The following is a 13,818-nucleotide window of genomic DNA, read 5'->3' as shown; positions in this document are numbered from 1 at the left end:
GCAGGTAGAAATAGAAAATTGTGTTCCGTATCTTATTTGTAGCATGATGACCGCTTACTAGCCTTTTAGCTAGCTGCAGTCACGTAAACGAGACAGTCATTTAACAAAAATATGAACGTTCGTTAGGCATTAATAGTGAATTACCTGAGGACGAGAATGAGTCGACGAAATAATCACTCGTTTTATGATTCTGGACCGCCGAATACATACACTGCTCATGGAAGGTAGGCTAGCTAACGTCATAGCCATTGTAGCCAGCAAGCTAGCTAGTAGCTAACTGTTTACTAGCTGCTAGCTATTAGTTGAGAGTTGTTAGCTAGCTAATCTAAGAATGTAATGTAGTTGATGATAAACATACAGATAGTTTGCTGTTTTTTTGTTGAAAATACAAAAGTATGTCAAGAAAATAATTCATGCGATAAATTCACGTTAGCTTCTCAGTTAGCTATTAATGTGTTGTGTTTGAGTAGATCAGCCTTAATCTCTTTTCTTTATTCGAGTACAGCATCACACCAACCCAGCGAAGTACAGGTAGGTCATTTTACCTTTGGCCCAATATTTGTAAAACCTGTCTGATAGGGATAGGAAACCCATTCCTTACATTCTATTTTTGTTTTTCATTTCAATGAACAAAGCTTATTTTATTCCACATAGAAACAACCCATGTTTATACTCACCACACAAGGCACTCGACCGTAAGCCCAGCATCCTACAACTCTCAGCAAACAAGCAACTCAGAAAAGTAAGATATGCAGTTTTGCTTTTGATTTATCCATTCTAAATGTATCAAGCAGAGTATTTCCCATAAAATGTGATTTAGACTTGTTTGGAACATAGCTTTGTACGTTATATGGCTATTGAAGGGATGTAGCTCAGTTGGTAGAGCATGGCGTTGGCAATGCCAGGGTTGTGGGTTCAATTCCCACGGGGGGCCAGTATGAAAAATAAATAAATAATGTAAGTCGCTCTGGATAAGAGCGTCTGCTAAATTACTTAAATGTAAATGTAAATGTTGAAGACATGGCCAAGTCCTAGTGTAAGGTTTCCAATAGCCACAAAGTCAGTTTCCACAGCCACAAAAGTCAAAATTAGCTTTTTGGTCTTACTTTAAGGTTAGGGTTAGGCATAAGTTTAGCATTGTTGTTACGTTAGATTTAGGTTTAAAATCACATTTTAACAAGATCAATTGTAGAACTGGGCAGGGTTTATGACTTTGTGGCTATAGAAGCTAGTGATGTGGAAGGCCTGCTTAAAAATTACACCATAGAAATGTGGATTGCACAAGACCTGGCTGAAATGCTCTTGTTTTTTCCTCCAGAGCCGAGCTCTACGACCCGTATGATCCTGATCCTGGCTCATCATCAGACTCTGAAGTGGAGCCTTCCAAAGGCAGGGAAGACCATCACAGACACAGAGTTAGTGGAGGGAGCAGCCGCCTGAGTAGTGGATATCAAGGCTCCGCTTCAGGAGCTGGACATAGTGACGGCTTCAACTGGGATTTGTTATACTCTCGGCCTGGTACAAGACATGAAGAGTCGAGCCATGGCATCAGACATGAGCAGTCGAGCCATGGCTCCAGACCTGACCAGTCCAGCCATGGCTCCAGACCTGACCAGTCCAGCCATGACCACTCAGAACGGTCATTGCCCACGACAGAAACCCCACCATTCCCCCTCAATGCATATTGGGGGCAGGGGGAAAATGGGAGAGAAATGTCCACAACCGCAGTACTTGACAAAGAGGTAAGAGGTTCACCGAAGTCAGGTTATTATTTGGGGGGAAAGGTCAAAAGATGTTGCTGAGGCTTGCACTGGTGCAGCGTTGTAATGGTGATGTTTCTCTGTTCTTTGCAGACAAGAAATCCACCAGGGTTTACCCGGTCCCACTGGGATACCAACCCCAATCATCGCCAATCAGAATCTAGTGGAAGAGGTAGGATTGTAACTGTGTTGTTTTGCTAATGGTCTGGCAGAGTTGTGAAGAGAGAGAGAAAGTGTGTGATTGTTAAGTCCTATTCCAGTCTCCTGGAGGGGGGGGGGGGTTCTCTATTGCTCCTCTATTGTTCCTCAAGCAAGGGGAGGCCGATGACTTCACAAAGTCACCATCAGACCAACTCATTGAATGTCCTACTCCTTGAAGTTTGCAGGTGTCTAAAAAAAACACACAATTTTACTCAAATCACTGGAGGACGTCTTTAAATGTCCATTTTTAGGAGGGGACCAAACCAAGTCTCCCCCAGAGGTCACGAAGAAGAGAAGCAGAAGCCCAAATGAGGACATACCAAGGTAAAGACATTATTGGAGGAACCATCATCTGACTTATCATGTTTTTTTTGCAAGGACCTCTTTACTAAAATGCACAATAATATTGACACACACCATTATATGTGTGTGTGTATATATATATATATATATATATATATATATATATATATATATATATATATTTATATTCTGGTCTCTGACAGACTTTTCTGATATTTAAAATTTTTCTGGATTATGTGTATAATGCTTTTATAATTTTTTTTATTGCTAGGTATTACTGCACTGCTGGAGCTAGAAACACAAGCATTTCGCTGCACCTGCGATAACATCTGCAAAACTGTGTACGCTACCAATAAACATTGATTTGAGTTGACACAGATTTAAGACCCCTTCTATTGTCTTTTCAGTGATTTTTTCACCTGTGACATGTGTAACTTGGATTTCCATAAAGCGAGTGTCCTTGAGGTGCATCTGAAGTGCAATAGTCACTGGGAGACCCTGGAGCACATCCAAAATCAAAACAACTACGACGACACGGCAATCGCATTTTTACATGTACGTCAAGCAAAAACATTCTCTCTCAGATGGAATGAAATGTGAGATTATCAATCTGTATGACGATTAAGGGAAATTTATTTTTCTTTACGTTTCAGGAGGCCATGTTAACCAAAGTCCGGCAAGGTGATAGACCGCAGATGAACAGACAAAGCCTTAGAGGTAGTTTAATGTGCAAAGCCTGTGGCCTATCGGTAACGCTCCTGGCTAGTCACATATACTGTTCCCCACCAGATTCATTCCCGCGTCCATCCCTCATACTATTCTCCCCCTCTGTGTCCAACTGTGAAAATAAAGTGAAGAATGTAATTAGAAGATATATATTTTTTAAAGGTGGCTAAATTTAAACTCCCCAATGTTTAGGTATTTTTTCTTTCCTCAATAGAAACGAAACCTATTGATTCTAAATGCACTTGTATGATTTGGAGAACATCACTACCAGGTGTCATTAAGCCTACACGTGATTTGACGTCTATATCTCACCCCTATCATTTGCAGCGTTGCAGGACAAGGATTACATGACAAAGGTAGATATTTTCCACTGTGCTCCTTGCCAAGTCTACGTCTCCGTACATCCATCGTCACTGCAGGATCACCTGAGCTCCAAAGACCACCTGAGGAACAAAATGGTAAGGCAGCCATTCTGCTGCTACAGCAGTTATCACACCTCAGATAATCAGTGAATAATGGAACACATGATACATCTTTAAAAAGCAATGGTCACTCACTGATATTGTTTTGGAAGTCATTGTAGTGTTAGCTGGGATGCAACATGAAGTTGGCCAAATTGGCCGATTGTGTTGTTTGATTTTGAATTTTGTCTCAATTCTTTAAAGAAACAAACATCAAAGCGATAGATGATACATTATTTTATTGAAATCTGTTGTTCTTTCACTGCAACAGACAAGTGGGTGTGCTTACTATTTCATGTTTATATGACTTTTTACTGAAGGAATTTAGAACGAAACAGTTGCGGGAAAGTGTGAACTTCGCGAAGGCCACCATGAAACGAATGAAGACTGAGTATGCAAGCTTCTGTGAGGTAAACAATCTGAACAGGCATTTTGCTATACATTAAACTAATGCTATGAATCTGTGAGGAATTACACCATAATCTGTAAAATACCAAAGTTTTGTATTACTTTTTAAAGTCTGTTAATTCTATAAAACTGTAGACAAAAACACATTTAAATTGAATGGAATTGACAAATAATTGGTTGTATTTCAGGGCAAGGATCCTTTTGAACAGTCATCATGAGGGCCATGAAGAATAGGCAAACAGTTGATGCTAACTGCTAGCTACTGGCTATGGACAACTATGGACAGCCAACAACCACCTATTAAAACCAACTAGACAAAGACCAAATGGACATAGTCTGTGCCCTGAGCGTTGATGTTCAGTCTTATGTACCTCTAAACTAATACAGAATAATCTAAACTAATACAGAATAATCTTAACTAATACAGAATACCTGTTTTCCTTGAGTGTGGAGCATCCATTAGCTAGATATCACGTAGTTGAGAACTTGTAGTCATTTTGTGTTTGATGTAGACATTTCTTCACGTAAGAACATCCATCAGTAACTGTGGACCTTTTTATTTTTCAGTTGGAAATGGTTTTAATTTCAATAGATATTGAAGCACATTTGCAATGTTTTTCCCGCAATTATCATTTGTCCATAGAACTTCTGCTTCGATTCATTGTGAGATTTAAGGTTTGAAATACTGCTATGTTTTGTTTCCTGGAGAAATACGGTCTTTACAGGCTTTCCCCAACTTTGTAGTTTCTTACAATCATTAAAAAAGAATAATACCCAAAAATAAATGTTTAAAAAAATAATGAGTTGTTGGTGTGTGACTGATATTCACAGCCTTTTATAAACCGCAACATAGACGGTTGACCCTGTTTGAAACATTGTCAAGGTTACCATTGTGATATTAATCTGGTACAACATACAGTGGGGAGAACAAGTATTTGATACACTGCCGATTTTGCAGGTTTTCCTACTTACAAAGCATGTAGAGGTCTGTCATTTTTATCATAGGTACATTTCAACTGTGAGAGACAGAATCTAAAACAAAAATCCAGAAAATCACATTGTATGATTTTAAAGTAATTAATTTGCATTTTATTGCATGACATAAGTATTTGATCACCTACCAACCAGTAAGAATTCCGGCTCTCACAGACCTGTTAGTTTTTCTTTAAGAAGCCCTCCTGTTCTCCACTCATTACCTGTATTAACTGCACCTGTTTGAACTCGTTACCTGTATAAAAGACACCTGTCCACACACTCAATCAAACAGACTCCAACCTCTCCACAATGGCCAAGACCAGAGAGCTGTGTAACGACATCAGGGATAAAATTGTAGACCTGCACATGGCTGGGATGGCCTACAGGACAATAGGCAAGCAGCTTGATGAGAAGGCAACAACTGTTGGCGCAATTATTAGAAAATGGAAGAAGTTCAAGATGACGGTCAATCACCCTTGGTCTGGGGCTCCATGCAAGATCTCACCTTGTGGGGCATCAATGATCATGAGGAAGGTGAGGGATCAGCCCAGAACTACACGGCAGGACCTGGTCAATGACCTGAAGAGAGCTGGAACCACAGTCTCAAAGAAAACCATTAGTAACACACTACGCCGTCATGGATTAAAATCCTGCAGCGCACGCAAGGTCCCCCTGCTCAAGCCAGCGCATGTCCAGGCCCGTCTGAAGTTTGCCAATGACCATCTGGATGATCCAGAGGAGGAATGGGAAAAGGTCATGTGGTCTGATGAGACAAAAATAGAGCTTTTTGGTCTAAACTCCACTCGCCGTGTTTGGAGGAAGAAGAAGGATGAGTACAACCCCAAGAACACCATCCCAACCGTGAAGCATGGAGGTGGAAACATCATTCTTTGGGGAAGCTTTTCTGCAAAGTGGACAGGATGACTGCACCGTATTGAGGGGAGGATGGATGGGGCCATGTATCGCGAGATCTTGGCCAACAACCTCCTTCCCTCAGTAAGAGCATTGAAGATGGGTCGTGGATGGATCTTCCAGCATGACAACGACCCGAAACACACAGCCAGGGCAACTAAGGAGTGGCTCCGTAAGAAGCATCTCAAGGTCCTGGAGTGGCCTAGCCAGTCTCCAGACCTGAACCCAATAGAACATCTTTGGAGGGAGCTGAAAGTCCGTATTGCCCAGCGACAGCCCCGAAACCTGAAGGATCTGGAGAAGGTCTGTATGGAGGAGTGGGCCAAAATCACTGCTGCAGTGTGTGCAAACCTGGTCAAGACCTACAGGAAACGTATGATCTCTGTAATTGCAAACAAAGGTTTCTGTACCAAATATTAAGTTCTGCTTTTCTGATGTATCAAATACTTACAGTGGGGAAAAAAAGTATTTAGTCAGCCACCAATTGTGCATGTTCTCCCACTTAAAAAGATGAGAGAGGCCTGTAATTTTCATAATAGGTACACGTGAACTATGACAGACAAATTGAGAAAAAAAAATCCAGAAAATCACAATGTAGGATTTTTTATGAATTTATTTGCAAATTATGGTGGAAAATAAGTATTTGGTCACCTACAAACAAGCAAGATTTCTGGCTCTCACAGACCTGTAACTTCTTCTTTAAGAGGCTCCTCTGTCCTCCACTCGTTACCTGTATTAATGGCACCTGTTTGAACTTGTTATCAGTATAAAAGACACCTGTCCACAACCTCAAACAGTCACACTCCAAACTCCACTTTGGCCAAGACCAAAGAGCTGTCAAAGGACACCAGAAACAAAATTGTAGACCTGCACCAGGCTGGGAAGACTGAATCTGCAATAGGTAAGCAGCTTGGTTTGAAGAAATCAACTGTGGGAGCAATTATTAGGAAATGGAAGACATACAAGACCACTGATAATCTCCCTCGATCTGGGGCTCCACGCAAGATCTCACCCGTGGGGTCAAAATGATCACAAGAACGGTGAGCAAAAATCCCAGAACCACACGGGGGGACCTAGTGAATGACCTGCAGAGAGCTGGGACCAAAGTAACAAAGCCTACCATCAGTAACACACTACGCCGCCAGGGACTCAAATCCTGCAGTGCCAGACGTGTCCCCCTGCTTAAGCCAGTACATGTCCAGGCCCGTCTGAAGTTTGCTAGAGTGCATTTGGATGATCCAGAAGAGGATTGGGAGAATGTCATATGGTCAGATGAAACCAAAATAGAACTTTTTGGTAAAAACTCAACTCGTCGTGTTTGGAGGACAAAGAATGCGGAGTTGCATCCAAAGAACACCATACCTACTGTGAAGCATGGGGGTGGAAACATCATGCTTTGGGGCTGTTTTTCTGCAAAGGGACCAGGATGACTGATCCGTGTAAAGGAAAGAATGAATGGGGCCATGTATCGTGAGATTTTGAGTGAAAACCTCCTTCCATCAGCAAGGGCATTGAAGATGAAACGTGGCTGGGTCTTTCAGCATGACAATGATCCCAAACACACCGCCCGGGCAACGAAGGAGTGGCTTCGTAAGAAGCATTAAGGTCCTGGAGTGGCCTAGCCAGTCTCCAGATCTCAACCCCATAGAAAATCTTTGGAGGGAGTTGAAAGTCCGTGTTGCCCAGCGACAGCCCCAAAACATAGCTCTAGAGGAGATCTGCATGGAGGAATGGCCAAAATACCAGCAACAGTGTGTGAAAACCTTGTGAAGACTTACAGATAACGTTTGACCTGTGTCATTGCCAACAAAGGGTATATAACAAAGTATTGAGAAACTTTTGTTATTGACCAAATACTTATTTTCCACCATAATTTGCAAATAAATTCATTAAAAATCCTACAATGTGATTTTCTGGAGAAAAAAATTCTCATTTTGTCTGTCATAGTTGACGTGTACCTATGATGAAAATGACAGGCCTCTCTCATCTTTTTAAGTGGGAGAACTTGCACAATTGGTGGCTGACTAAATACTTTTTTTCCCCACTGTATGTCATGCAATAAAATGCAAATTAATTACTTAAAAATCATACAATGTGATTTTCTGGATTTTTGTTTTAGATTCCGTCTCTCACAGTTGAAGTGTACCTATGATAAAAAATGACAGACCTCTACATGCTTTGTAAGTAGGAAAACCTGCAAAATCGGCAGTGTATCAAATACTTGTTCTCCCCACTGTAGTTCATCTACAGTATATGCAAACCAGCCATTTGAAATACCAACTATTGCTTAAGGTTAAAATTGTGCAGTTTTGGAAAGGAACAATTTTCTGGTTCTATAGAATAACAGTGCCCTTTGATATCCTGTGAATACAGATTCCTCTTATTGAGTTGAAACTTCATGGAGTCTTCAGTGGTCCCACACATTTGTGGTATCCCACTGTAGATTGATGTATTCACCAGATTAAGTATCATAAAACTACTGAATGAGTTAAGTTTCAGGTATGATTTGATTGTTCATGGATGACAGCAATCTGTCCATCCTTGACAAACTAATAGTGGGACACTTAAAGAAAACACCACAGGTCAATCCAGTTGACTAAACAGTACGTTTTTTTATTTTTTAGAACATCACAAAAATGGTTTCTGCATCATATCTGTATGATATACATTTAAACATAAATTATTTAAAAAGACAAACAGCAATTTTTTTTTGAAACAGTTAAAAAACATTAAATATAGGCAACAGTTATTCATGAAAGGCAGCTACAATAAGCACTGTGACTGCATCATTGAACAGACTGACTGATAAACCCTATTCATTTAGGTGTTTCAGTTAATATGCAGATAACTGCAGCATGTGAAACCCACCACCCCAAACTGGCATCCATGTTTTGAACCTTTTGTTCTGTGATTAACTTGCAAGCCACACTTACCCATATTGATAGTCATCAACTAATCTTTAGGTAGATTTCCTATCAATTTATTTTCTTACCCAGAACCCCCTACCTGCAAACACAAATCGTAGCAATATGATCATGATTTCAATACATGTTAAAATACAGAAGAGAATTGTATTTGTCCCATTTTTGTTTTCATGTGTAGCATAAATGTAAATATCAACATACAGAGAAAAGGTGCTCCAAACTGGACCAAGTGGACAGAGAATTTTTAGGAATCTGAGGTAAGAGTTGTCTCTATTGGAAATGGGTTCCACACTAATTACTGCATAAACACAAGAAAACAGTCAGCCCACATGGAATCATATTCATAACATGGGACATTTAAAATGTTGATAAAATGTAACAATAGCCAAAAAATGTAATGTGTTTTAAGAGATTAGGTAGTCATACTCCTCTGAAATTGTGTGTTGTAATAGTGGCAAGCATTTTTCAATTATAACTGTATAAAACTGAAGGAACATCCAATGTACAAACACATACACGCACAGGACCAAAATAGTGATTTTTTAAAACTAGGTCCCCTTGGCTTAGGAGGCAGTGTGAGTTATCAGTGATGGGTTCTGTCTTTCAGTGGTGGTGGAGAAGGAGGGGTCCCTGGGCAATGAAGTGACCTCCCTCATGCCTGCCCCTGTGTTGGGGACACTGGCATTCATAATGTGCCTTTGTAGATGCTTTATCCAGTCCTCCTGGACCGACAAGGGGCCCTGGAAGACTAGGTCACAGAATCTGCAAAGAGGATCCAAGCACAGTAAGACCCCCATTCAGACGTGGCCCTCAAAGACAGTATAAGCTACAACCTGGGTCTTAAATATCTTTGAATGCAAATATTTTTGGTAAACTTAATTCATTTGAAAGCGTCAATACAAATGCATTGAATAGAGCTTTGCCCCAACTTAAATCTTAGTGTTTATTAGCAGAAACATTTAAATGAATAATACAATAATTTACACCAACGGCATAGACAGTGTGGTATGTGGTCAACCTTTGTGGCATATAACAAGATGAGGTATAGAGTACCTGCAGGTTAGTCTATACATCTCCTCTGGTGCGTGTGGCGTAGTGGGGGACGTCTTCTTCTTGGAACCAGGCCTCGATCTCTGCCTCCTTTGTTTACAGTCATACGCTGAAACAGGGCAAGACAGAACAACATGCTCAGGTAAGTTTGGTATTGACTGGTGACCATGCGTGTACTGAAGCAGTGGGTCTGTGTGAGGCAGTGGGTTTGTGTGAGGCAGTGACATTGAAGAAAGCATTGTGTTCACTTTACAGTAGTGAGGCCGTGAGCAATGATATTACTTTGTGAACATGTGCCATTGATGATGACGCAAAGGCACTTACTTGTTCCCTCCAGCAAGGCAGTCCTCTTTCGTTTTGCGTATGCCCGCAAGTGATTGGACAGACTAACACCGCTGTGGAAGGTTGCATTGCAATGGACACACACCTTCCTGTTGAATTCACCTTTCTCTGTGAAACAATATTTAACGAAAATCAATCACACTTTTGACCACATCAGCCATGGTTTTGCACGCATACAGACACTCGATTTGGCGTTCATATCTTTCATGCTAACATTTTGTATTTCGTTAACATCCCTTCATACCTAACTTTAAATGGACTCTTGGTCTTACCTGATGTAGAGTTTGAGAGTGTTGAGTTGACTTGTGCTCCTCTACTGTGCTCGCTGGTGGGGGGAACTGCCAAGGCGTTTCTTGCCGTTAGAGAGGAAGTCCTCAACTTTGAGTCCACCTGACACTTCCTCCTCTTCAGAATTCCTATCAAGGCACTCGAGAGTGAACCTTTCACCTCCAACTTAGTCTCTGCCTGTTTCCTATCCAATGTTTCCCCTGGTAGAGAATACATGGGCACCAGTGATTTGGCATTGTTGTAGAGGTTCTGGATGGGATTCCGTTTAGGTGTCAGGTGATTAGATGTGGCCTGCTTTGAGGGGATTCTGGAATGGGAGGGGATCCGTTTTTTGCCCAGAATCTGCAGAGCTCTCTGGAACTCTCTCTTGTCACGCATCAGCTCCCGGAGCAACAACATTGGGGACTTGGACTTAGTGGCGATGGTTTTGCCGAGCCGTTTCAGATGGCCCCGAACATGGTTGGACAGCCCAGTCTTATTATCAAAAGAGTCCCCACATAATGGACAGGAGTGCCCTCGGACCGGAGAGTCCTCGGACCCCAACCTGGGTGCTGAAATAATAGCAACACAGCAGAAATAATTGGTCAAAACTTCTTTGTATGCCAAAGAAATTAGTTCCCATCCCATTCAAAATTTTTAAAGATTATTTATCGAGTACTTAGCAGTGTACCCAATCCCGCCGACTACGCCAAAATGTGTCATGGCAAAGCTAGTACTACAGTAATGAAAGATCACGGACGTATAACTTTAAGGTGTGGTATTTCACGTATTAGCATGATACATTAACACATCATGAATACATTGTAATGACATTAACAACCTACAAATTATTACCAAATTATTGATGAATTTGCCTATGTTGAATAATGTAAACTTCTCCAATCAAACCAGGTGTGTAATTTTTTTCTTACAATACAATATTTAGTTTCCTTTATTTACACCCCAACCGACCACTGTTCTGCCACCTCTGGTCTTTTGGCCCTCCCACCCCTGCGGGAGGGCAGCTCCCGCTCAGCCCAGTCCAAGCTCTTCTCTGTCCTGGCACACCAATGGTGGAACCAGCTTCCCCCTGAAGCTAGGACAGCAGAGTACCTGCCCATCTTCTGAAAACATCTGAAACCCCACCTCTTCAAAAGAGAATAATTCCACAGCACCCCCTCCCCAAAAAATGCCTTTCGTGAACTAACACTCACACTTGACTCCCCCCCCCCCCCCCCACTAGCTCTGACTTTGCTGATATCTACTTTGAGGAAAAATCTACTTACTATGACTGTGATATGTGGTTGTCCAACCTAGCTATCTTAAGATGAATGCACTAACTGTAAGTCGCGCTAGATAAGAGCGTCTGCTAAATGACTAAAATGTAAATGTAGCTAATAAAAACCCTATGCGTCTCTATTTAGAGGAGGTTTCTGTGAAGCCAAATGGTTGACCGCTGGCTCATCTGTATAACAACATGAAGGTGACCAGCACTGTTGAACATTATATTGAAGGATCAGAACATAACCATCCATGCAACAAAATATAATATAAGATGGAAAGATAAAGGAAATTAGTACCTTTTTTCAGTCGTTGCATTGCTACCATCTTTCGACGGATGCGGGGCTTCCGGTCTTTAGAAGCCACTTGCTCTCTTGATACCACATGGCGTGCATTGTAACTCAGTCCAACCCTATGAAGATGCCCTCTCACGTGATTGGATAATCCCACACCTGACTCGAACACTGCAGTACAGTAAGGACAGGTCTTCCGCTCCCCACCACCTTCCGAATCTAAAAAGGATTCACTTAGTGGCACCGAGTTGGGCGCAAGGGTCTCTCCAAAAATCTGTGTTTCGATGCACTCTTCCTTGACAATTGGCTTCTGCTGCGACTGCCCGTCTTGACCTTTCTCAAACATGTCTTCAGAGGTTCCAAGGACTCCCCTCACAGACATTCTTCTGCTAAAGGAATTAACAATGTACGGTTTCTCTTGCTTGATTTCACTTTTATCAAGAAGTTTAGTGTTGGCATCTGTGGCATAGTCACTATACTGGAAGACATCCTCCTTATCATCACAGTCTTCCTCTTCCATATCCTCCACCATATTTAGCATCTTTGGACTTTGCAAATGTTTTGGTAAAATGAAGCAAGAGTCCTGGTCAACAGTATTGCGATAAGGGGTGGACATTTTTCTTTTGGAAGGTGACTTTTTCATAATGGGCTTTTCTACGACAAGTTTAAAGACATGTTTGCTGTTGAGGTCTGCACTAATACCTTCGCTTAAACCAGAATCACAGACAGAATTTAATATATTATTCTCCAACTTAGATGCCAATAAACATTTGTGGCCATTAGAGGGAGAATTTGGATTTTCTGAAATTCCTGACAATGTTCTTCCAAAATCATGATCATTGTTGTCCCCGTTTCTGTCCTCGACAAAAGAAAAACCTGTGGTGACATCAATTTTTTCATTGCTCTGCTTGTCACGTCTTTGTCGAGACAACAGATTATTTATTGACTTGTCAAGTTTTGACTCTGTGGGTTGAGACTTGAAGCCCCTTTGTGCTCTGTGAACAATCTTATCCTTTTTGAAAAGATCAGAAATGTCATTTGAATCACAAGGCGAATCTGTTATTTTTCTGAAAGCCTGTTTTTTTACAGATAATTTTGATGTCAGCTCTGAAGAAAAGGAATCTACTACTGGGGATTTTCTAATGGGAAAGTGCATCTCAGAAGGTGGTTGTGCATACTCATTTCTTTCTCTACACTGCAAAGCTTCATATTCCTCGTATGTCTGATTATGACGAATCTCAAGATGATTTTTAAATACGTTTTTACTTGAGGTGCCATAAGAACAACGGTTACAGGAGTAAGAATGATGCGTTTCATCATCTTCCTTTGACTTAAACACTCTGGGTTTCTCTGGAAGCTCTTCCTGGTTTTTACAGAGACTGTGCTCTTTGTTCACGTGTCTCTCAAGTTCTAACACTGTCACAGCCATGTAGTTACACTTCTTACAGTCGTAGTACCGCTTGTCCTTCTCATGAGTCTTAGCATGTTGAATAAAAGTATTTGGACAATTTGTTCCAAAAGCGCACTGGGGGCACTGTAGCCTTGCATCTGTGCCCTCATCCTTCAATTCATTCATGCCCTTGATCTCCTCAATGAGTCTCTCTCTTCTCTCCTGGTGTATGGTCATATGCCGAAGGAGGGAGTTGCGAAAGCGGAACGACTGTCCACACTCCCTGCATATAAAAGGCTTTGGCATGTTGATAGGACTGGGCGGATCTGTGTGAGTCCTCATGTGCCGGTGCAAATGGTTCTTCTCCTTGAAATTTATGTTGCACTTTGTGCAAGGAAAAAACAATGGCTCCTCCTCTGAACAAGGGTCTGTCTGTGGTTTCCCTTTCAGTGGCGTAAGCTTGTGAGCCACGCTTTGCTCACGTGGATATCTTGCTGGCGCACTGAAAATCAGTTGCTTGATAGC

At 41.4% G+C, this 13,818-nt stretch overlaps 2 protein-coding genes across 2 annotated transcripts in view; one reads left to right on the top strand and one right to left on the bottom strand.

The window, feature by feature from the left end:
- Positions 1-4,651, top strand: LOC311146411 (uncharacterized protein). Its single transcript, XM_084182916.1, has 11 exons — positions 1-224; positions 506-531; positions 655-742; positions 1,319-1,742; positions 1,854-1,932; positions 2,213-2,285; positions 2,672-2,819; positions 2,918-2,981; positions 3,318-3,448; positions 3,772-3,861; positions 4,048-4,651. Exons 1-11 carry the CDS (start codon positions 157-159, stop codon positions 4,075-4,077), a joined length of 1,221 nt encoding a protein of 406 aa, XP_084039042.1. The 5' UTR covers positions 1-156; the 3' UTR covers positions 4,078-4,651.
- Positions 4,652-8,334: 3,683 nt separating this feature from the next.
- Positions 8,335-13,818, bottom strand: part of LOC311146290 (zinc finger protein 644-like) — a 7,004-nt gene continuing 1,520 nt past the window's right edge. Inside the window, exons 3-7 of the mRNA XM_084182782.1 lie at positions 11,910-13,809; positions 10,335-10,901; positions 10,045-10,170; positions 9,724-9,829; positions 8,335-9,432 (exon numbers count right to left, since the gene is read on the bottom strand). Coding sequence (XP_084038908.1) covers positions 9,234-9,432; positions 9,724-9,829; positions 10,045-10,170; positions 10,335-10,901; positions 11,910-13,809 — 2,898 coding nt within the window. The 3' untranslated portion in view covers positions 8,335-9,233. The remainder of the gene's footprint in view (positions 9,433-9,723; positions 9,830-10,044; positions 10,171-10,334; positions 10,902-11,909; positions 13,810-13,818) is intronic.

Source organism: Coregonus lavaretus (genome assembly GCF_964263955.1).
Source record: "Coregonus lavaretus genome assembly, chromosome: 19".
NCBI lineage: Eukaryota > Metazoa > Chordata > Actinopteri > Salmoniformes > Salmonidae > Coregonus > Coregonus lavaretus.
The sequence above is the reverse complement of the archived record's forward strand: the minus strand, read 5'-3'. Positions and strand labels throughout refer to the sequence as shown.

Excerpts from the sequence above, each read along its gene's own strand:
- LOC311146411 (XM_084182916.1), top strand. The coding sequence starts at position 157 with ATGAGTCGACGAAATAATCACTCGTTTTATGATTCTGGACCGCCGAAT. Across the intron at positions 1,743-1,853 it reads CCGCAGTACTTGACAAAGAG|ACAAGAAATCCACCAGGGTT; the intron begins GTAAGAGGTTCA and ends TGTTCTTTGCAG. Across the intron at positions 2,286-2,671 it reads CCAAATGAGGACATACCAAG|TGATTTTTTCACCTGTGACA; the intron begins GTAAAGACATTA and ends TTGTCTTTTCAG.